General features: G+C 40.6%; 1 protein-coding gene across 4 annotated transcripts in view; it reads right to left on the minus strand.

Moving 5' to 3' along the window:
- Window positions 1–19,635: 19,635 nt before the first annotated feature.
- The window catches only part of PDS5B (PDS5 cohesin associated factor B), a 101,251-nt gene continuing 97,451 nt past the window's right edge, over window positions 19,636–23,435 (minus strand). For 2 of the 4 annotated variants that reach the window (XM_078389985.1, XM_020788547.3), the window contains exons 34-35: window positions 22,829–22,967; window positions 19,636–22,122 (exon numbers count right to left, since the gene is read on the minus strand). In XM_078389985.1, the coding sequence (XP_078246111.1) occupies window positions 22,087–22,122; window positions 22,829–22,967 (175 nt within the window). In that variant the 3' untranslated portion in view covers window positions 19,636–22,086. Of the gene's footprint in view, window positions 22,123–22,828; window positions 22,968–23,435 lie in introns of those variants that run through there. The other 2 variants (XR_013543352.1, XM_078389984.1) reach the window with 2 other exon arrangements.

The following is a 23,435-nucleotide window of genomic DNA, read 5'->3' on the forward strand; positions in this document are numbered from 1 at the left end:
AGGGCCTTCTCTGCCGCTGCTCCCAGGCTCTGGAACTCCCTCCCATGGGAAGCTAGTCTGGCCGCATCATTGCTATTCCTTCTGCAAGCAGGCGGAGACCTTTCTTTCCAGGCAGACTTTTCTTTAAGGACTGGTGGTCTGAGAGGGGTTTTAAATTGATTGTGGTGCTCTGTTGTTTTAAATGTGTTTTAATATTGACGTTAGTTAACATTTTAATATAATACTTTACTTATTTATACTAGGGACGTGGTGGCGCTGTGGGCTAAACCGCAGAAGCCTGTGATGCAGGGTCAGAAGATCCGGCAGTCGTAAGATCGAATCCACGCAACGGAATGAGCACCCGTCTCTTGTCCCAGCTCCCGCCAACCTAGCTGTTCGAAAGCATGCAAATGCGAGTAGATAAATAGGGACCACCTCGGTGGGAAGGTAAACAGCGTTCCGTGTCTAAATCACACTGGCCATGTGACCACGGAAAGATTGTCTTCGGACAAAACGCTGGCTCTATGGCTTGAAGAGTGGGATGAGCGCCGCCCCCTAGAGTCGGACACGACTGGACAAAAATTGTCAAGGGGTACCTTTACCTTTACCTTTATTTATACTATTTATTTACTAATTTACTTTATTATTTATACTATTTATTTACTAATTTACTTACAAACAAACAAATAAATTCGGAGTGGAGAGGTGGCTTGCACTCAGTGGCAATGCACAGCTCATTCCTTCTCCTAAGGTCGTGTTCTACGTGACGTGATGTGTTACATGTGCATCTACAGCCTGTAGGATAGACGCATCTGTTATTCGTAATTTCCCTGAAAGCTGATTCATTCATTATAATCTGAACTTTAAAGAGATGTAAAGCAATTAAATATGAAGATGCAGTAAGTGCTTGAATTGTGACAATTACAAAATGAAATGAAAAGTCTTCTCTCATATAGAATAATATTAGTAGGCCTTCTGTTCCTTGTTTTGGAGGGGATGCAAAATAGTCCTGCTCCAACAATGAAGAGGTTAGATAGGGCTGGCATTACAACATGAGGCCAAGCATCCCTGTGAAGGAGAGAGAGCAAGTGTGCCGTCCTCCATGGAGCAGAGTTCAGAGGAAGGACAAGGATGTGTGGAGGGCATACTAGTGGATATAGAGCAGGAGAAGGTGGGGGAGAGAGAGTCACTGGAAGTGTGTTTGGCAGACGAGAGGAGGGAGGAGCTAGATTTGATTGTGTGGGAGGGAGATATAAAAGAGACAGAAGGCGCGCAAAGTTTTAGAAACATAACGGGCACGCTGCCTGACAAAGAGGGACCAGGCAGTACAGACAGAATGGAGCGCTGGGCAAGAGGGATTTGCCACACTACTTAAGAAATTCCCAAACCTCGAAGCTGGAGGAGGCCTACTACCTGACCCCAGAGACTTGCGCGCGAGAGGAGAAGATTTGGAGCCATTGGAATGGACGGTAGTAGTATATCCGCGCAACCAGCGTGGGGGGAGGAGGGTGATCCATCCCAGCCCCTCTTTACTCCAGCAAGAGGGAGACTGGGCGAGGCACCCTTGTTGTGGGACAGTGTGTGTGGTGAGGAGCAACCCCCTGGGACCCATGACCGACCGGAAGCTATTTGGTCCGGCCCCACAATAAGAAGAGACATTAAGATGCCTGACGTTAAGGTGCGAAGATATCATCCTCTGCCTGAACTTAGTTTAATGGACCCGTTTGAACCAATGGAGTTAAGTTTGTTTAGCAATAAATCCAGCTGTGTTAAAAATAAGGATCCGCCTCCGACTCTCATTCCCGCGGCAACACAGGGGTCACACATGGAAAACAACGAACCTAATCACAATCCCATAAAATAATGACTGAACTACAACTGTAAGTTGCAGCTAGAGTAGGCCCATTGAATCATTGGGATCTGGTGAATTTGGTGAAGTTTTGCTGAATCAGTGGAACTACTCTTGTTGTGACTTAACACTGGATTTTAGCTAATGTTTGCACATTAGATCACTGGTTCCCAACGTTGGGTCCCCAGATGTTCTTGGACTGTAACTCCCTGAAATCCTAGCCAGCACAGATAATAGTGAAGGCTTCTTAGGAGTTTTAGTCCAAGAACATCTGGGGATCCAAGGATGGGAACCATTGCATTACACAATGGGCTGAGATTGACCAGCTGATAGGGAAGGTAGGGCTGCCTTAATGCTGCCTTAAGTCCCATTTTCAGGCAGAAAGGTATTGTAGACATTAAATGAAATAAAGCACCTCATAACTGGAATCCTATTGAGGTTTGCATTAGGTTTGTGTACCTGTTGAGGGCACATTCAATATGCCAGCAAGTTTGGAAAACCCAACAGTGGCCAGAGGATTGGAAAAGATCAGTCTACATCCCAATCCCAAAGAAAGGCAGTGCCAAAGAATGCTCCAACTACCGAACAATTGCACTCATTTCGCACGCTAGCAAGGTTATGCTCAAAATCCTGCAAGGTAGGCTTCAGCAGTATGTGGACCGAGAACTCCCAGAAGTACAAGCTGGATTCCGAAGAGGCAGAGGAACTCGAGACCAAATTGCTAACTTGCGCTGGATTATGGAGAAAGCCAGAGAGTTCCAGAAAAATATCTACTTCTGCTTCATTGACTATGCGAAAGCCTTTGACTGTGTGGACCACAGCAAACTATGGCAAGTCCTTAAAGAAATGGGAGTGCCTGACCACTTTATCTGTCTCCTGAGAAACCTATATGTGGGACAGGAAGCAACAGTTAGAACTGGTCATGGAACAACTGGGTGGTTCAAAATTGGGAAAGGAGTACGGCAAGGCTGTATATTGTCCCCCAGCTTATTTAACTTATATGCAGAATACATCATGCGGAAGGCTGGACTGGAAGAAACCCAAGCCGGAATTAAGATTGCCGGAAGAAATATCAACAACCTCCGATATGCAGATGATACCACTCTGATGGCAGAAAGTGAGGAGGAATTAAATAACCTCGTAATGAGGGTGAAAGAGGAGAGTGCAAAAAATGGTCTGAAACTCAACATCAAAAAAACTAAGATCATGGCCATTGGTCCCCTCACCTCCTGGGAAATAGAAGGGGAAGATATGGAGGCAGTGTCAAATTTTATCTTCCTGGGCTCCATGATCACTGCAGATGGAGACAGCAGCCCTGAAATTAAAAGACGCCTTCTTCTTGGGAGGAAAGCGATGACAAATCTTGACAGCATCTTGAAAAGCAGAGACATCACCTTGCCAACAAAAGTCCGAATAGTCAAAGCTATGGTTTTTCCTGTCGTGATGTATGGAAGTGAGAGCTGGACCATAAAGAAAGCAGACCGCCGAAGAATTGATGCCTTTGAATTGTGGTGCTGGAGGAGGCTCTTGAGAATCCCCTGGACTGCAAAGAGAACAAACCTATCAATTCTAAAGGAAATCAACCCTGAGTGCTCACTGGAAGGACAGATCCTGAAGCTGAGGCTCCAGTACTTTGGCCATCTCATGAGAAGAAAAGAGTCCTTGGAAAAAACCCTGATGTTAGGAAGGTGTGACGGCAAGAGGAGAAGGGGACGACCGAGGATGAGATGGCTGGACAGTGTCTGCGAAGCAACCAACATGAACCTGACACAACTCCGGGAGGCAGTAGAAGACAGGAGGGCCTGGCGTGCTCTGGTCCATGGGGTCACGAAGAGTCGGACACGACTAAACGACTAAACACACACACACACCTGTTGAGGTCCTGAGGCATATCTCAGTTGTGCAGTTGGGCAAGAGATATACCATTGGACTTTGTTAATTAGCCACAATTAGCTGCAGCAAGTTATGCAAACCTTGAGTGAACACCAATAGGATTTTAACCAATGTGTAACATCAGCAAAAACATTACAATTTCTTGATTGTTTTGAACAAAAGTGCTTGGTTTCTTCAGTAAGTGAAAGATGCTTACTCCAAGGTTCTTGTGGTTATTTTTTCATTTAACATTGGTGGCTCCTTGCTACAAAGTTAAGATGAAGGCTAGAGAATCACTTGGGTGTTGAAACACAGCCAACAGAAGTTAAATATGTTTGTATTATTTGCAAGTGGCTGAAAAAGGCGTCACTGAGATGTTCCCAGAAGTTGTTGTCTGATATGACTGCATCCGTCATTGGTAGTAAATGTCAATGCATGACAGCTAAAACAATTGGTAATGCTTAAGTACTGCATTTGTAGAAAATACAAAGACTTCTTCTCATGTACCTAATAATCGCTTTATCCTCACCTTTTTTATGCTCCTGAAAATAAAAAATTGGAAATCCTGTAGATAATTTTGTTAATTAGTTTACTGTGGTGGCATTTCAGATTCAGATCTCCTATTATCTCATGTTTAAAGCTCTGCACATCCCAATTGTGACTCCACATTTCACTATACCTCATAGCAAAAGAATGGAAAAACTTCTGCTGTCTACAATACACATGTAACAGTGGGAAAAATCCTGTTGGCATACCTTTGTGCTGTGAAGCCCAGTTCAAGCACCAGAAGCCTTTAAAGGAATCAAATGCTTCCTAATTTCCTTCTTTTAGGTTCTGGGGTTCTTTAGGGCTCCCTTTTGCACTTGGAAAGCCTTTGGGAATCTCGGCGATGAGCCTTTAAGAGTAAAAAATTACCACTGGATCACAGCCAGTGATCTCGATCCTGGCAGCACCTGATCTGGGTTCTACCATTAAGAGTTACAAAACAGGATTTTGCCCATTATTTTCCAACAGAATAATACATTTCAAATTAAGTTGTTGAAAGTAGGTATAAAATGAAGGCCCTAAATAATGGCATGCATTGAACAAGAGAAAGAAATATCTGTATCTTTTTTTCCCCAAAGAAAAGCCTAGCTTAATATTACATTTAAAAAAAACCCTAAACACTTCATATTGTTCACTTTAAAAATGATAAAAGCTATTGTTAATTATTTCCCATTTGATTATAAATTAATTTCCATTCACATCAGCTTTTTCCCCCTTGTATTGCGACCTTCATGCAGGGCCTTGATATAAATTCACTGACATCAGCGGGAAGATTTCCATTAATGTTTTCAGTCGTCCATGGGCTTTGTGCCAAAGCTTATGGTCTCAGAGAAATGAGATAACACTTCTGAGAATAAAATAATTCCTGTGCAACCTGACACCTCCAAGGTGTCATGTTAGTGAATTCCAGTCCTGCTGCATTCTGCCTCAAACAGCAAAACTGCCGTTAAAAGCTAACTCCTCACACTGGGGTTCTCATTCCACTGGTTGGTCCCTCTAAATGCTGTTCTCTTTGGCTCAGTAAGATTTATTTTTATTTTGCTCTTCTGAGGGCCCTTTGCATCGCCTGCTTTCACTGAGATGGCAGTGTAACATTACTGTTGTAAGGGAGGAACTTCCTACCACTTTCTTCTCTCTGTATGCTGTTGTTAATATTTCTTTAAATACTGTACACCTTGCCTTTACCTATAAGATTAAACATGGAATATAAAATAAAAACTGGAAACTAGTGTTAATGAGTTGTGGTGAGCTTCTTGTATGACGAAGTTCCAGAGTCTGGGAGCATCGACAGAGAAGGTCCTCTCCCATGTCAACACCAAGATTACCTGTGAAGGGGGCAGGACCAAGAGAAAGGCCTCACATGACAATATTAATGCCCAGGCAGGCTCATAGAAGGAGAAGCGTCTTTGGAGTCAAGCCATTTAGGGCTTTATCAGTTAAAACAGCACTTTGAAGTCTGCCCGGAAATGGATCAGCAGCCAGTGGAGCTGCTGTAAAAGGGGAGTTATTTGTTCCATGTAACCAATTAACGATCTGGCTGCGGTATTTTGGACCCTTGGGAGTTTCCAAACACTTTCCAAAGGCAGCCCCACATACTGTAGAATGCTTTACAGTAATCCAACTGAGATGTGACTAGGGCTGTGCTACTGCATGGTGAAGCAGCAGGTACAGATGCACTGGAAGCCTTAGTTATGGACCTGAACACAGGGGACTTAGGATATAGGGTCACTCTCAACTGGATTGAGGCAGCAGCAGACTTTGGCGGCAGCAGACTTTGGCAGATCCTCTTAAGGATCACTCTGCTCATCTCAATGTTGAGGAAAGAGCTAGAAAAGGTGCCCTAAACATTGTCTGCTTCAGCATACTTTGGCCAACTACGGGCAGTTGGTGGGGATCCCACTCTTTGTAGCAGGAACTCAACATAAAAGAAGAGAATCTATCCAGATTACGATCAGGACATGGATTTTTTTTACTCTTCAAAAAATCTTGTTTTTTAATTCTTTTTTTGTGACCTGTAATAATTGCCCTAAGCTGTCCAATTATCTCTGTTCCCTGCACATTACGTTGCAACTACAGTGGTGCCTCGCATAACGAGCGCACCGTTTAACAACAAATCCGCATAGCGATCTATTTTTTGGGATCGCTAATGCGATTGCATTGCGATGTTCTGAATATGCAAACATCACATTGCGATGATCAGTAAGTGTTTTGCTTACCGATCTTCGCATTGCGATGTTTTTAGAACAGCTGATCGGCGGTTCCAAAATGGCTGCCGGGTGCCCAAAATAGCCACTGCAAGCATTTTTGCGCGCTGCCCTCGCTTACTGAGGCGGCGAAAATGGCGGCGCTATGGAGGATCTTCGCTGAACGGTGAGTTTGGGCCCCATAGTGTTCCTATGGGGTTTTTAGTTCCGTTTAGCAACGATTCCGGATAGCGACGATTAATCCAGAACGGATTAACGTCGCTATGCGGGGCACCACTGTATGTATCTACTTTGCAATGTTTTTGCTGGAAACGTGTTCCATGCATGCTCAGTGTGATGCAAAATCTCTGCCTTTTGAAAAGCCTTTTTTGAGGGCCAGCCATTCTTTTTTAAAGTTAAGCAAGACTGGTCCATTCAATTTTTATACGCTACTTAAAATCTGGGGACATTTAGGGTCACCTATTTCTGAATAGGGGAGTAAAACAGTTTCATTTTTAAAACATTATAACTCAAAAACCCTTTGCCCAGACTTTCCCAAATTCACCAGTTTGCTACAGTTATGCCAAATTTGATGCTTATCTGAACTCAGTGTAAAGTTACAATTTTTTTGTTTGGGCTACCCTTACTTTTTAAATTGCTTTATAGGATGTTGATTTGCTCTTGTGCGGCACTATTCTGCAGCAATGATGAGGAAATTGCAAAACTTATTGAGCAAAAACATCCACTACATAAAGCATAACTCAATGAATAACTTGCCATTAAAGCTGTTTTCAACAGAATTTGTCAACAACTGCAGTCTAAACGTTGAAAGATGCAGAATTCATGGCTCAGCAAGAATGCAGATGAGACTCAGGACTTTGCTGATAATGGAGACATTAAGAAATTCTTCAAAAAAAATTCAAAACCATCTATAGCCCCAACCTGTAGGAACACCAGTCCTCCTGAGCTCTAATACTGTAACTTATTGTACATGACAGAGGTCACAGATTTTGCAGAGATAAAATGAGCATTTTCCAAATATGTTGAACAGCATGTCTGAAATTGGTGAGGATGCAACTAGCAGGTTGCCACAAGTGCCAAGCAATAGTTCCATGGACTTCACCCTGTCTTTGAAAGAAACACAAAAGGTCATTAACAATTATTCAGTAAAAAAAAGCCCCAGTGGGGAAACTTTTAAAAAGCAGGAATAACATTTTTCAACAATTGATACATCTAGTTCAAGAAAAGTGAGCAAAATTCTCCAGTACTTCAAAGATGCTACAACTATCCACTTTTATGAAAGGCAACCACTAACTTTGTGACAGCTGCCATGGCAACTTACTCCTAGATACCGCTAGGAAAATTCTGGCAAAAATCCTTCTGAATTGCCACTTAAAAACAGGCCTCCTTCCAATAATTTAACATGGCTTCCATAAGCAGTGAGGGACTATTGACATATTTGTCATTGAACAACTACAAGGGTCAAGAGCAGAGCATGAGCCTTTACACAACATTTTGGTGGGCTGGCCATGTCAAAAGCCTGTATTTTCTGTTGAGACCTTGTTGCAGGGGCTGATTGTGTGGTAGACAAAAGAAATAACTAAAGGGTACACTGACAACATTGAAAGAATGTAATATGTGAATTGGGAAACTCTCACTCAAGCCAGAAAAGCCTGGGAAAACACAACCAAACAAGGGGTAAAAAGTATGAAACAAAAATAATCAAGGATGCATAAAAAAAGAAAAGTGAGAAAGTAAGGATGTAACTTCTTGATAGCTAAACAAGCACAGGATCAGCTAACCTGCCCCCTACATTTCCGTATCTTCTGGGCTCATATTCAACTAGTCCTCTGCAAGTCAATCAACATGCTACTGTTCATCCTTAACTGCTAAATTCTCTTTTTCCATAAATAGTAAATCTGATGGAAATTGTCTTATTGGAAAATGAGGAAAAACTATACATAAATAGTCTTGTCCTAGGTAGCCCTTTTAAGTGCTTGTATTCAGCTCAGAGCTAACACTGGACCTAGCCCAAATTTTAATGTAACATAACTGCCAATAAAGAAAGCTTACCGTCAAAGAATTGATGCCTTTGAATTGTGGTGCTGGAGGAGGCTCTTGAGAGTCCCCTAGACTGCAAGGAGAACAAACCTATCCATTCTAAAGGAAATCAAACCTGCGTGCTCACTGGAAGGACAGATCCTGAAGCTGAGGCTCCAGTACTTGGCCATCTCATGAGAAGATTCCTTGGAAAAGACCTTGATGTTGGGAAAGTGTGAAGGCAAGAGGAGAAGGGGACGACACAGGATGAAATGGTTGGACAGTGTCATCAAAGCAACAAACATGAATTTGACACAACTCCGGGAGGCAGTGGAATATAGGAGGGCCTGGCGTGCTCTGGTCCATGGGGTCACGAAAAGTCAGACACGACTAAACGACGACGAACTGCCAATAACTACATGTGAGTGAATGAGGTGGAATGTGTGGTCCTTCAGTTGTTCACCAATATGGCCAGCAATGACAATGGTAAAATGAATGGAGCTGCAGTCCCTTCAGAATTTGACTGAAATGAACAGACTTCTTTTCCATTAGGATAGAAACTGCCACTTCCACTAATAAACAGAATAGGCAGAAAGGGGAAGTTTGTTCCCACTTAATTTTTTACTTAGAATTTATTTTCATTGTGAATATTCACCCACACCCTTAGTCTCTCAATTTATTCCACTAAATAAATAAAATCAACCAGAAATGAGCTAGGAAAGTACAGAGAAGTGGTGGGAGTTTTCTGCTTCCAAAAATCATCTTGATTAGAAGCACTTCACCCTCAGCATGTTTGCTGTACTTGCTTTTGATGACATGCCTGATAAGGTCTTGTTTTTCTGCTTCCTCAGCTCAGCAAAATGTGTGTATAGGTCAATGACAAATGTAGAAAACACAGAAAGTCAAAACAAGAACCGAGGGAAATTGTAATGCACCATTTCCTTGAATGTAACAGTTGCTAGGATTTTCCACCATGTTGTTCCAGAGGAAAATAAAACTGAATTGTGTGAGCATGATGGGAACAGCATGTCTTTTCCAAAATTTAAGAGTCCATGTTGCATGGTGGTAAATTGATACTATAAAAGTGCATTATTACAAAATCTACTCAGAGGAAGAGTTGTGAGCCAGCAAGCATGCTGAGATGGCGATTCTGGCAATAGTAATGCAACAAGTAACCTTTTCAGGCTCTGAAAATTAAGCATTTGGCAATCTATTTTACACTAGTTAATTGGTGAGGGGAGATTTAGCTTTCCTTTAATTCAGTGGTCTGGAAACAGAGGTAAATTACCCCAAATGGGGTAAAAATGAAAATCCTGGGGGTAATGAGCACAGCCTACCTTGTAGGATTTTGAGCATAACCTTGCTAGCATGTGAAATGAGTGCAATTGTACAGTAGTTGGAGCATTCTTTGGCACTGCCCTTCTTTGGGATTGGGATGTAGACTGATCTTTTCCAATTCTCTAGCCACTGCTGAGTTTTCCATTGAGGATGATAAAAAGCAGCACACTGGTCTTTGGTATTGGGCTGTGGCACCAGGGTGGGTGACATGACCGTTAGCCTGGTTTGTTCCTTTTTGCACACCACACACAGAATGATTAAAGAAAATGGTAGGAAAAGGCCCCCCCCAACTCTGTCTTGGCTTTCTCTAGCAAGCATATCATTGCTAGCACCACTCTGGCAGCCATTGATGATGATTAAATCCTCTGCGAGCTAGCTAGGCACGTTGGACACCTTACTACTCCCTACACCACGCCATGGCTGGAGTGCAATGTGTTCTAGCAAAAATAGTGCACATCTTTATTAAATTTGGTGCATCCTGCTAGTTCGGTACACAGCCTGTGTAGATTCAATAATATTTTGAACTCAAATAATGTATGATTTCCTTCCTTTCAAATCAAGGGGGTAATGTTGGCGTATATAAATTTTTTGGGGGGTAAAAGGTAAAAAATTTCCCTGACCCCTGCTTTAATTGCTCATTCTAAAATAGCAGTACTATCACCAGGTTATACAAACCTGTGTAGGTGTGTGCTTTGAATCTTCCTTACCATTGACAAACTAATTAGGATTAGTGTGTGCTAGCTCTCTAAAGCCATTTTCCTGACAGTAGCATGGAGAGCCTGGTTTTCTTATTGTTTTACCTAATTCTGCCATTCCTTTAATCCACTTTACCTTCAACCCTCCATTCAATATGTAAGCTGCTATCTAAATTGTGTGCGCGCACACGTTTTAATATAATTTGTTAAAAGAGCAAACACTGAACACAACACAAAACTAAAACAGGTGAATAACATAGTATTACATTTCATAGGCTTACATAAGTTAATCAATAGGGTATACCAAGATTTCACAAACACATCATCCATCTATAATTTCAGTCTCTCAATACTGTATTTTTTTCTCATGCTACCCTTTAGAAGAGTCACAAAGAGTCGGACATGACTTAACAACTAAACAACAACAACAATCCTTTTTGACCTCGGGAAGTTTCAAGGGATATTGGGACTGGGGGAGGGGTTTTAATATCCACCTCCAGTCTCATGGCTAGACCTATAAGCATGCAACATGCGTGGAGGCCAGAATAATTTGTATTATGTTGGCTATTTATGGAATAGCAAATTAAAATATTATTCCTATGTTTAATAGTTACCTTAACTATTTTCCATTACAAAAGCAGATTCTACAATAATAATAATAGTAATAATAATAATAATGTGCCATCAATTCAATTCTGACTTATGGTGAGCCTTTTCAATGTTTTCTAGGTAGAAGGTACTTTGAGGAAGTTTAACATTCCCTACTTCTGGGAATGTTCAGGGACTTTGAAGCTTGCTCAAAGTTACACAGGCTGGCTGTTCTCCCAGGAAGCAAAGTGGAGAATTAGATTCTCAGTCTCTAACTCTACAGCCAACACACTGAACTATCCAGAGTTTCTCCAAAGCTTAGCTATTATTATTATTATTATTATTATTATTATTATTATTATTATTATTATTATTATTATTATTATTATTATTATTATTATTATTATTATTATTATTATTATTATTATTATTATTATTATTATTATTATTATTATTATTATTATTATTATTATTATTATTATTATTATTATTATTATTATTATTATTATTATTATTATTATTAATATCCCATCTATCTGGTCGGGTGAGGACCACTCTACACGGCTAACAGTCATAAAAATACAACAATAAAAGATATGAACAATTCTAACTAACAAAACAGTGGAAACACAAAACATTACATTAAGTGTTAGACAGGAGAGAAACAATTAGAGGGGAAGAAAGGACGTCAGGAGTTATCTGATGGGAAGGCCTGCCAAAACATCCATGTCTTTAGTAGGTTCTTAAAAATACCCAGTGAGGGAGCCCCGCAAATCTCAGGAGGTAGGTTGTTCCAGAGGCAGGGAGCTACCGCCGAGAAGGCCTGATTTCTTGTCTTTTCCCTCCGGGCCTCCCTCGGCGTCAGGCTCCTCAGCCTCACCTCCTGACTCGCACGAGTGATACGGGTACATCTTGGTGGGAGTAGGCGTTCTGCCAAGTACCGAGGCCCTAAACCGTTTAGGGCTTTATACGTAAGCATCAACACTTTGAAGTCGATGCGGAACCGGATGGGCAGCCAATGCAATGCGGCCAGAGTGGGTGAGATATGTTGGTATTTCTTCATTCCACTGAGTAATCTGGCCGCTGCATTCTGCACCACCTGTAATTTCCGCAGCAGCCTCAAAGGTAGCCCCACGTAGAGCGCATTGCAGTGGTCTAGTCTCGAGATTATGAGCACATGCACCAAGGTAGTGAGCGCCCCCACATCAAGGTAGGGCCGCAGCTGGGCTATCCACCTAAGGTGATAAAAGGCGGTGCGGACCACCGACGCCACCTGGGATTCCATAGTAAGCGCAGGGTCCAGATGGATCCCCAAGCTGCGGACCCCATCCCTGGCGGGCAGAGTCACCCCTCCAAAAGAGAGGGAGTTTCCCAAATCCCCAGCTGTGGGGACACCCACCCTCAGTACCTCCATCTTGTCCGGGTTCAGCCTGAGCCCATTCTCCTGCATCCATTGCAGTACAGCCTCCAGGCAGCGCCAAAGGGACAGAACGGCATCTCCTGCTGTTGGTGAAAAGGAGATGTAGAGCTGAGTGTCGTCAGCGTACTGATGACACATGGCTCCACACCCCCTGATGACCCCACCCAGCGGCCTCATATAGATGTTGAACAGCATTGGGGAGATAATCGACCCCTGCGGAACCCCACAATTGAGGCTCCACGGGGCTGAGACGCTCTCCCCAAGCTGCACTCTCTGGGGGCGGTCCTCCAAGAAGGAACGGAGCCAGGCCAATGCCAGGCCACCTATTCCCAACTCGGAGAGCCTCCCCAGGAGGATACCGTGGTCAATGGTATCAAAGGCCGCTGAGATGTCAAGGAGGACCAGCAGAGACACTTTGCCCCTGTCGGCCTCCCTCAATAGGTCATCACACAGGGCGACCAATGCCGTTTCCATACCATGGCGCGGCCTGAAGCCCGACTGAAATGGATCCAGGGCATCTGTTTCATCCAGGAGCGCCTGAAGCTGATCAGCCACCACCCTCTCGACCACCTTGCTTAGGAAAGAAACGTTGGCGACGGGCCTATAATTGCCAATTTCGTCTGCTAGAAGAACATTAGCCTTTGTAGTAGTGATTTTAAATTTCTCATTACTAACTAGCCCTTTGTTCTTCTGCAAATGAAATAGAGCCATAGAGTCATAGAGTTGGAAGAGACCACTGAGGCCATCCAGTCCAATCCCCTGCCGTGTGGGAACATCCATCAAAGTACTCCCAAAAGATGGCCATTCAGCCTCTGCTTAGAAGACTCCAAAGAAGGAACTCCACCACCCTTTAATGCAGCCTATTCCACTGCCGGACAGCCCTGACCGTCATGAACATCTTCCTAACGTTCAGATGGAATCTCTCCTGTAGTTTGAAACCATTGCTCCATGTCCTAGTCTCTGAAGCCCTGGAAAACAAACCTGTCCTCTCTTCAACATGACATCCTTTCAGATATTTAAAAATGGCTATCATGTCCCCTCTCAACCTTCTTTTTGTAAGGCTAAACATTCCCAACTCCCTAAGCCACTCCTCATAGGACATGGCTTCCAGACCTTTAACCATTTTAGTCACCCTCCTCTGGACACGTTCAGATAGATAGATAAGAAGCATCTTCTCTTGAACAACCAGACTTTATTAACCAAATTTCTAGATAAACATACTTACTCAAGATAAAAGTGTGCTTGCAAATGTGAGTACAGTGGACCCTTGACTTACAGACGGCTTGACTTACAGACTTTTTGAGTTACAGACTTCTCTGGCCGCAAAATATAGGTTTGACTTGCAGCCTGAGAATTGACTTACAGACCAGAAAAAAACCAAAATGGAACAAAAACGGCCTCTTACGGGATTAATCGGTTTTCAATGCACTGTAGGTCAATGGAGACTTGACCTACAGACTTTTTGACTTGAGAACCGCCTTCCAATACAGATTAAGTTCTCAAGTCAAGACCCCACTGTATCCTGTGCATAGACAAAACTCCAAATTAAGAATGCATAGTATTGGGCTGTCTTACTTCTTCTATCAGGTGGCATCACATTCGCAATACAAAGTGCTGCAATACTGGCATTTTGGCCCAGACTCTATTAGTTGTGCCCATAAACACTAACTTTTGCAGGCAAATTGCCTCAAGGAAAAAAAAAACAGGCATAGAAATTATCCGTTGTGCACCAAGTTGTGCCACTAAGCATTCAACAGATAATGTTTAGGCCAACATCTTAGGGCAATTTCCCACCCCTTCAAAGTTGTGTTATGTTAACATAAAGTCCCAGCAGGATTTTCTGCCATAGTTCCTTCAATAGTTATGCTGTTCAAATATACTGTTGAATGGTTGTTCAAGAAAAAGAGATCAATTCTCAAAAGTCACAGACAGATTGAAAGGCAAGATGGATCAAAGGAGAGCAGTATTATGGCACAGAAGTTTATGTTCTAGCAGAAATTAAATCAGCAGCAGAATTCTAAAAATCTCAAAAATTATTTACCGTCTGTGTCACAGAAAAATAAATGGAGATGTCAAAGTTTAAATTAGATCTAACCTGCTAACAAGATGCAGAGACATGAACTGTTTGTTTTCTGCCTACTGAGACCAGCAACTTAAGTATCATATGGCTTTCAGTCTACATAAGATTACTTGTAAATCTTACTTGTTTTAAAGATATTTTTTCGCATGCTCACTAGCCTCATCTTTACAAACTAACTACTCAACATGTTTAAAGCCTTAAAACTAGGCAACATGGTGTTAGCCTTTCCAAGGAGGTAACCATTATAAGCTGAACTAAGACAATCTTCCACCATCTTTATGATGATTACTGGGCATTAACTTCATGGACACAGCCGTTTCAGACACACAGAACGTGCTATTCAAAGGTTTGCATTCACATTGATTGTGATCACTGGTTCTTAACCTTGGGTTACTCAGGAGTTTTGGACTGCAGCTCCCAGAAGCCCTCACCACCAACTGTGCTGGCTGGGGTTTCTGGGAGTTGCAGTTCAAAAACATCCGAGTAACAAAGGTTAAGAACCACTGGATTGTGATTATGGGACAAAGCTTGTTACATTTTCCTAGGCAGCTCAAACTGTATTCTAGGCAACCAGGAATAATGTACAAATTTGTGTGAGCACACTGGCAGAGGACAAATAGAATGTCTTAGCTATTCTCCACATCCCATGTAGGAGCCCAGTGGACATTTTTCCATACACAGAAGAAAAATGCAATCTCTTTTAATTATCATTGAGCTGATACTAATCTCAGCAGACCAGAAGCTTTTGCAGAGCATATCTGCAAGGATAACAAAGTACTGCAAATTTACCTTGGGCCAGTCTTTCTCGGCTTGACCGACCTCAGAGGTGTTGATAAGAGTCATGTATCCCACTTTGAACTCTTTGAAGGTAAAACAGTCATGTATCTGATGGTAGAGATGGGTGCTTCGTATTTGTATCCCCAGGGATGCGATTAAGAAATGCCCACCTGCACCTGATGGTGAGCACTTCATATTCACATCCCTGGTACCACCAGAAGTACTATAAATATGCAAAAAAAAAAGTACAGCCAGCAGACTTGCTTTACAGAAAACTGTTTTGTGGCACATTAACATTCTGTGTAACATATAGTAGGATGTGCAGTACAAGCTCATTAAAATGAAATATTTTACAGCATGTACAAAGGGAATCACCCAGTCACCCCAGTACACTACTGTATGGGCAAACTTCCCCTTTATTTCTAATAGCACTCAGTAAAATAAAGGTACAAAAACTATACAACAAATTGAGCAGTTGAAAAGCTGCTCAATTTCTTGTGTATATTCAGCAATTTAAAAGGTGGGGCGGAGAAATGTGTGGCTCTCCAGATGTTGGTCTGCAATTGCCATTATCTTTCATCACTGGCTATACTGGCTAAGGCTGATGGGCAATGCAATTCAACATCTACAAGGCTACAAGCCCCCCACCCCGGCCTCAATTTAAAACAAATACCTGTAGTACACAGTATATATTTGATGGAGAATTCACTATCCCCCTACCCATTTCAATTTCACAGCTTACCCCATAGGTACTGTTATCCAGAGAACCAGAGAGGTGAAGGCCCATTGCTAGTGCAAATTCCAAAGGCAGGTTGTGAAGCAAAGGCTCATGCCAGCCAAAGATTTTTGACTCTTGATTATGCTTATAGCAGACATGCCTGTTCCCAGAGGTCTGTAGTGGCCACAGCAACACATGCCTTAGTTACATCCTGGCTGGATTACTGTAACACACTCTATATGGGGCTACCTCTGGAAAATGTCCAGAAACTTCACAGAGTGTCTAAGACAGCGTGTCCTATGCCATGCGTGCCACCAGCTGGCACACAGAGCATCTTTGTGGGCATGTGAGCTGTAAGTCAACGGATCGCTACCCCTAGTAGCCAAACCTGAAGAGGCGGCTGCAGCTGCAGTGCTAGCACCTGAACAGGCCAGGATCCGGAGCAGCTGGTGCTGGCGGGGATGGGCATGACTGGAGGTGGATCCGAAGTGGGGTCTGGAGGCACCTCCATGCCTTGGATTCCCGTCTGCCGCCACCACCTGCTGCATTGGGTTTTGTTTTTTTCAGTTTGGGCACTCGGGCTCAAAAAGGTTCACATCACTGGTCTAACATGCAACAGTCCGACTGGTAACTGGGGCTGGTTACAGGGATTACATAATCCCCCGTACAGCAGCTCCTGTGACTGGCAATCTGTTTCTGGGGAGAATTCAAACTGCTGATTTCAACCTATAAAGCCTTAAACAGGTTGGGTCCAAGCTATATAAATGACCATGTCCTCCTTTACGTTGCTTTTATTTATCTTTTTAGCATGGTCCTCACTGCTGCTAGCTTTGAATACTGTCTCTTAATGTTAAGTTGCCTTGAGTGCTTTTTAAGGAGAAGGATGTGGGCTAAAAGTATTTAAAATAAATAAATAAATAAATAAATAAATAAATAAATAAAGTTTGTAGCCCTATTGGAATAGGGAATCAACAGACTACATGAGTAGATGGAGTAACTCAAAAGAACCATAGTAGTGCTTCTACAAAGGGTCAAACTGCACACACATATATATACACACACACTGTGTGTGTGTGTGTGCGTGTGTGTGCGTATAAAAATTGCTATTACCTTATACCTTTTATGTATATAAAAATTGCTATTACCTTTCATCCATCATAAGTATTTTAAAGCCACATGACCTGAGAAATGCAAACGAAACTATCCTGTTTGAGTCCTTTTTAAGAAGGCAGGGTAAAAATATTTTGAATAAATAAATAGAAAAATGAAGATAAAGACAATTTCTTGTTGAGATTCACCAGCCACCCACCATCCCAGTTTTTTAAAAACTCCTAAAAATGGAACTATGTAAAGCTTTTTGTATTAATGTCCTTCTTCTGATGACCTGTGTTTTAAATCTGGTATATGTTGGGTTTGGTGAGCGATGTTGCATTTTATTGTATTCTATTGCATTGTATTGAATTATCTGTGCATTAAATGTTTTAATTTATTGGATTTTTTGTATTTATGTGTAGGTTAACTACTCAGAGTGTGCACATTGCACTACTAGGCAGTATATAAATTAAAAAAACCCTCCCCATTTAATAGCTCTGCTACTGCCAATTAACATTTAAACTTTTGGTCTTCACATATATTAGTGATCTTGTACGGCTGCTGTTCAACTCCTTCACATGATAAACATGGTATTAACATATTGATAAAGACATTAATCTCAACATCCAAAGCATTTCATTTGTTGACACTAATTTACAGCCTGTACAGACAGCAAGAAAATCAACACATATATGCAATATTGAATGTACCCATGTAGATTACAGACCCAGAGCAGAATGAAATATACATTCCCATACTTCTCAAAACCATTATTTATTAAGTGTAAATTAGGCAAAAATGAGTTCTTGGTGCCTTATTAAAACTTGTTTTCTTTGGTAAAGGTCAGTTTTTGTAAGATCAGCAGTATTCAGTCTTCCCATAATGGAGAAACATTAAGGAGTGAATGAAGATACAAGAACAGCACTGAAATCTTGTGTATGCAATTATTATGGTGTTAGAAACCTAGTTAGGCTGCAACAATTTAATACTGCAACAAATCACAGCTATCAAGAAGAAAGTCCCCTGGCAATACAGGATCAAGAGAAAGTCACCTTGTGGATTATGCAAGAAGTTCACAGACTATTATAGATTTCAGCCATAACATAAGAGTTAAGTATCTATAACAGGTTCAGATACTACACCAAACACCAAAGTAAATATTCTCTAGTTTAACAGAAGCAGAGTAACTACCTCTTCTTTAGAACCAGACCTTTTAATCTTGCAGTGCATGAGCACTCCAATTAAGAGAGTCAGTTGACATGCTTCCTCTTTATGCAGCAGGAAACAGACAATTACCCAAGTGTCACCATATCCAGTACAAATTGTTATGGCTTACTTGCGTGCATAAGATTTCAACAGTGTTCCACTGTCTTTTCATTCACTCCTTATCAATGTTTGTCTATCATGGGAAAATCATGAATATTGCTGATCTTATAAAAACTGACCTTCCAGGACCTCAAGTTAGTTTACAATGGAACCCAGGCAAGAGACATCCAGCCCAGGATAACCTTTGTACCATAAATACAAGCAAATTCCTAATTAGGTAACAAGCATACATTGATTAAGCAGGATACAAAAACACCTCCAGGATTCTTGAAGTATTGTCCAGTGAAGTTTGTTTCTATGGTATCCACCTAACAGATTTCAATACCAACTCTGCAGTAACCACTAGTACTGCATGGAGATCTGTCATTCCCAGTGCCTCCTCTCAGTGTGTCTATGTATGGCCTCCATAGTTCAATGAATACCTATTTCTGGATCCTCAACATGGTTGAAATACTATCCTGAAGGAAACCACATAAATTTATGCTTTCAGACTGTGATTAGCTCTTAAGCAGAGATCCAATGGAAGCCACAGACAGAACCTAATTAGTGAAAAAGTGTTAGGTTTGCAAGGATAAATGCTTCTTTCTTGCCCTCTTAACATATTGCTAAGTCCAGGGTCCTCTGCTCACAGATGAAATCCACATTGTCACATCTTCAGTAGTTGCTGTCTTTTGCCAGTGTTAATCAACAGTATGTCATGATGCCAAATGAAGATACAAGATAACATACTGGGAGCACTGTTGCCAGCTAGGATTGCTGGAGGTAACCCAGTTGAGCACCCAAAACACCAAGGAATAATGGACCCACTATCCAAGGGGTGGATGTCTCACTATTTAGTGAGAAGTCTGACACTAATAGAAGAACATGGGCATTAATTTCTGTCTTTTTGCTACTGATTAGAATTTCTAATCCAAGTGTTTCCAGCATACATCTGCATTTTTGAAATATGATGCAAAGAAAAGTATGGGGGAAATATTCAAGCTTCGCAAGTTGTTATTCAAAAACTAAGTCCAGTTCCAAAATTAATAAGTTACAGATACACACAGACCCCTGTATGTTTTACTGTTTCAGTGCAGCAAGAAATGTAACTTGCAGTAACCTCATAAGAATTGTATACTTGAAGTCTGAACAGTAACATAAATTTGACTGTTTAATGTTATACAGTACATACTATAATCTGAACATAATTGAAGAGCACACTAACTGGATCTTAGCATATGGTCTTTTTATACATTATTTCACTGCAACCACTGAATGCAGATCTCAAAGTATTAGTACATAAGATATTCCTTATACTTGTAAGAGGAGAATAAAAACTAAAAGGGTTAAACATCATCTCATTTCATCTGCACCTGTTCTTCCAATTATACATTATAATCCAGGTAACAAACATGTAAACTGCTGAACCATAGATTAAATTTAAATATTAAAATTTTATGATCAATTGATGTGCAGCAATATTAAGGGAAATATGATCAAACTATGTTTGCGCAAATAAATCTTTAACAGTCTGCAAGCAGTTTGAATATTTGTTTCATACTTTGTATAAAACTGTTTTAGATAATACCCAATAAATGTTATCAGTGCAATCTTGTCAGTGAAGAAAATGCAATATTAACAGTCTATTTTTCTTTTATAGGATATAAAAATTCTCATTTGCACTGCTAAATTTTGTGAACCATTGAGGTTACATTGTGCTAGGGTACTTTTCAGCTGAAGTAATCTGAGCCAACTTTAGCTGATATCTTTAGACAGCTGTTACCCACAGCCATGGACATAAAAATAGAAGACAGCTGAAAACAATAATTACTAGTTTAAAAAGCTGCTAGGAAAAGCACTTAAGCAGAACAGCTTGATCAACACAAACTGCCTGGCTCTGTCTATTGCTACTGCCAATTTTTTTAAAAAAAATCAATAAAAATTATATAATAAAAAAGCTTAGAAAAAAGTTGAACTTCCTCTGAAAAATATACTTGCAAACATGTTCTGAAATGGCCATAATGTCTCACTGCTTCCCCACTGTATCTTCCCCTGGAATTATAACTTAAAGGAAGCCTTTGCTTAATTTATAATAATGTTCCATTATTTTAAGAGTTAAAATATTAATAATTTAAAATAACATTTACTGCTAGCAAGCAGAAAGAAAACAGCATGTTAATCTATAAGCAGCAACCTATAGATTTTGGTTGAAAAACAATCTGCTAAACTGCATGCAAGATGACATATAGTTTTCTCATTGTTTCTTGGATAAAATTACAAAAACTAAGTTCAAACACTTTAAAGTTACATGAAGATCCATAAAGATTCTGAATACCCTGACTGAATTATTCTGCAGCTGATCTTTCAAATGAAAATATGTTCATCACAAATCTCCCCTCCACTGACCACAGCCCCCCCCAAAAAAAAATTAACAAAAAAGAAAATACAATAAATTCTTGGTAGGAGATTCTTCTTGTGGTGCAATGTAGCATATTCTACAGCCAGATAAGACTTTAAAATTACATTGCAATTTCATTACATTTTTTCATTAACATGCAACTCATTGAGAAATACAAAACACTTGCCTTTCAAGAAGTAACAGCATTATAAAGAAAGTCTGCATCAATAAAATTTTCTCTCCGATTGGGTTTACACAGTAATAAAACCTGCATTTTCACTAAAGCTCAGATATCAGGTTTCATGGTATGATGCATTAATTTACTCTTTGTGGACATGACTTTCAAGGGGAAGTATGCACACCGAGATACTAGACTATTAAAAGTTCAGTTGCAGAATTTTATTGATACAGCAGATTAACAAAAACTATTAAGGAAAATAAGAGGATAGTCTTTCATTACATTATTTAATAACACATTTTAAAAATTAAAATATTAAATCCTTTTAAATGCTCAATGCCACAAAGAAGTCCAGAGAAGTCTGGTGTCAATACTGAGGTGTGTAAAATCAATCTTCTCTCACAAATCTGCATCTGGCTGTATTTTTTACTCCAACTTGTTCAAAAGCAATATGGCACCTCCAAAAGACACAAGTGCCAAAGAAACACTGGATTAGATACATAAAAGGAGACCATGTCTTTTCTTTTACTTTCTAACAAATACTGTCAGAAGAGTCACTATTTTGTCAAGCTGATTTTTTCACAGTTAAATGTAAAGAAAAATAAAATACAGACACGGACAGATATTGCTTGATACCCATTCTAACTGTTTTCCTTTTTTTTTAATCAACAGATTTAACAGACAGTCTTGTACTGTCAGTTTTAAAGCCGCAGTCATAGCTATACAAGCACTTTAGAAGTCAGAAACATTTTTTAAAAAGGATTATTTACAGGCAGTTTCTTTAGTTCATGTGTCTATATAGCCAGCGCACATTACACTTCACAAAACCCATGGTTAATGATTTTAACGTGTGTGGCTTATATATATGACCAAGGAACTCCAAATACAGGGGAAGGAAACAAAAACTGGTCTAGCTTCCATTAGCAACCCCACTGTGAGCACCAACAGCCTTCTTCAGTCTCAAATGTCACATATAATAACATTATTCTTCAGAAATGTCACTTAATCAAGATAGCAATGCAGTCTGTTCATCGTCTTTCCCTTTTGGATGTTCTCCTGCGTACCTGAGAAAAAGCATCATATGAAAAAGTTATATGCCTAGCACAGGTAAGAGAAACATATATAGACAAGTTTTTACATTCTTATCAGTTGATCCATCAAGAACCAAAAGCAGAAACTGAAGTTGAATGCAAATGCACCTCAGTGTGTGCCTTGCGTTCTGATGGCATCTATGTGCCTTGAACTGCTTTTAATAGTATCTATATTTTCATCCCTGGACTGCAAGGAGAACAAACCTATCAATTTTGAAGGAAATCAATCCTGAGTGCTCACTGGAAGGACAGATCCTGAAGCTGAGGCTCCAATACTTTGGCCATCTCATGAGAAGAGAGGACTCCCTAAAAAGACCCTGATGTTAGGAAAGTGTGAAGGAAAGAGAAGAAGGCGACAGCAGAGGACGAGATGGTTGGACAGTGTCACCGAAGCTACCAACATGAATTTGACTCAACTCCAGGAGGCAGTGGGAAACAGTAGGGCCTGGCGTGCTCTGGTCCATGGGGGTCACGAAGACGTGGTCACAACTAAACAACTAATATTTTCATTAACGTTTTGGTGAACTGATCAAGGGTATGGCAGCTACAATTCACTCATGTTCCGTTTTCCCTTCATTTCTACTGCAATGAGGGAAATGGAGCTATAGATCCACCTCACACTAATATCCATCACTCTCTACAAATATATTTATTCAGTACATAGTATGTGAACATTTACTTTAACTGTGGAAACTTCTTCCTCCTCCATCGTAACTTCTTCAGGAATATCCTGAACAGGTGAATTACTCTGAAACACCTCCATCTCTTCACCAGATTCATTTTCTTTACTTGCTGTCTGCTTTGCTCGTCCAGTTCTTCTAAAATGAAAAATCACAAATCAAGTATTAATATTATAAACCAGAACTATTATATAACCTAGGATAATGAATAAGTTACGGGAAGGTCTACAGGTCATTATCAATCTAAGCCATACTGATTTTTCATTCTCCATGAACCTTATATACCATAGTTGTTCAAAGGATACTACAACACAAAGTAAACTAGAACACAGTTGGTAAAGGATGCTGAATCCCTGCTGCAGAGTAAGGCATAAGACATAGGGAAACTACCTCAAGTTAAGAAATCTCCGTAGAAATTATCTGTGGTACTCTTGAGTTGCGCCATTTGGTGTGTAACAGAAAATGTCCACAGAAATTTCTTAAGTCTTTGCCTCTAAGAGTTATGCCTTTTGTATAACTTCGCAACAGGTTTTTGGCCACTGGAGAAATAAAGATAAACTGCCTTTCAGTTTATGCTTCAGGCCACATTTTGTGAGGTACACAGTT

This window comes from Pogona vitticeps, chromosome 3 (assembly GCF_051106095.1).
Source record: "Pogona vitticeps strain Pit_001003342236 chromosome 3, PviZW2.1, whole genome shotgun sequence".
Classification (NCBI taxonomy): Eukaryota; Metazoa; Chordata; class Lepidosauria; order Squamata; family Agamidae; genus Pogona; species Pogona vitticeps.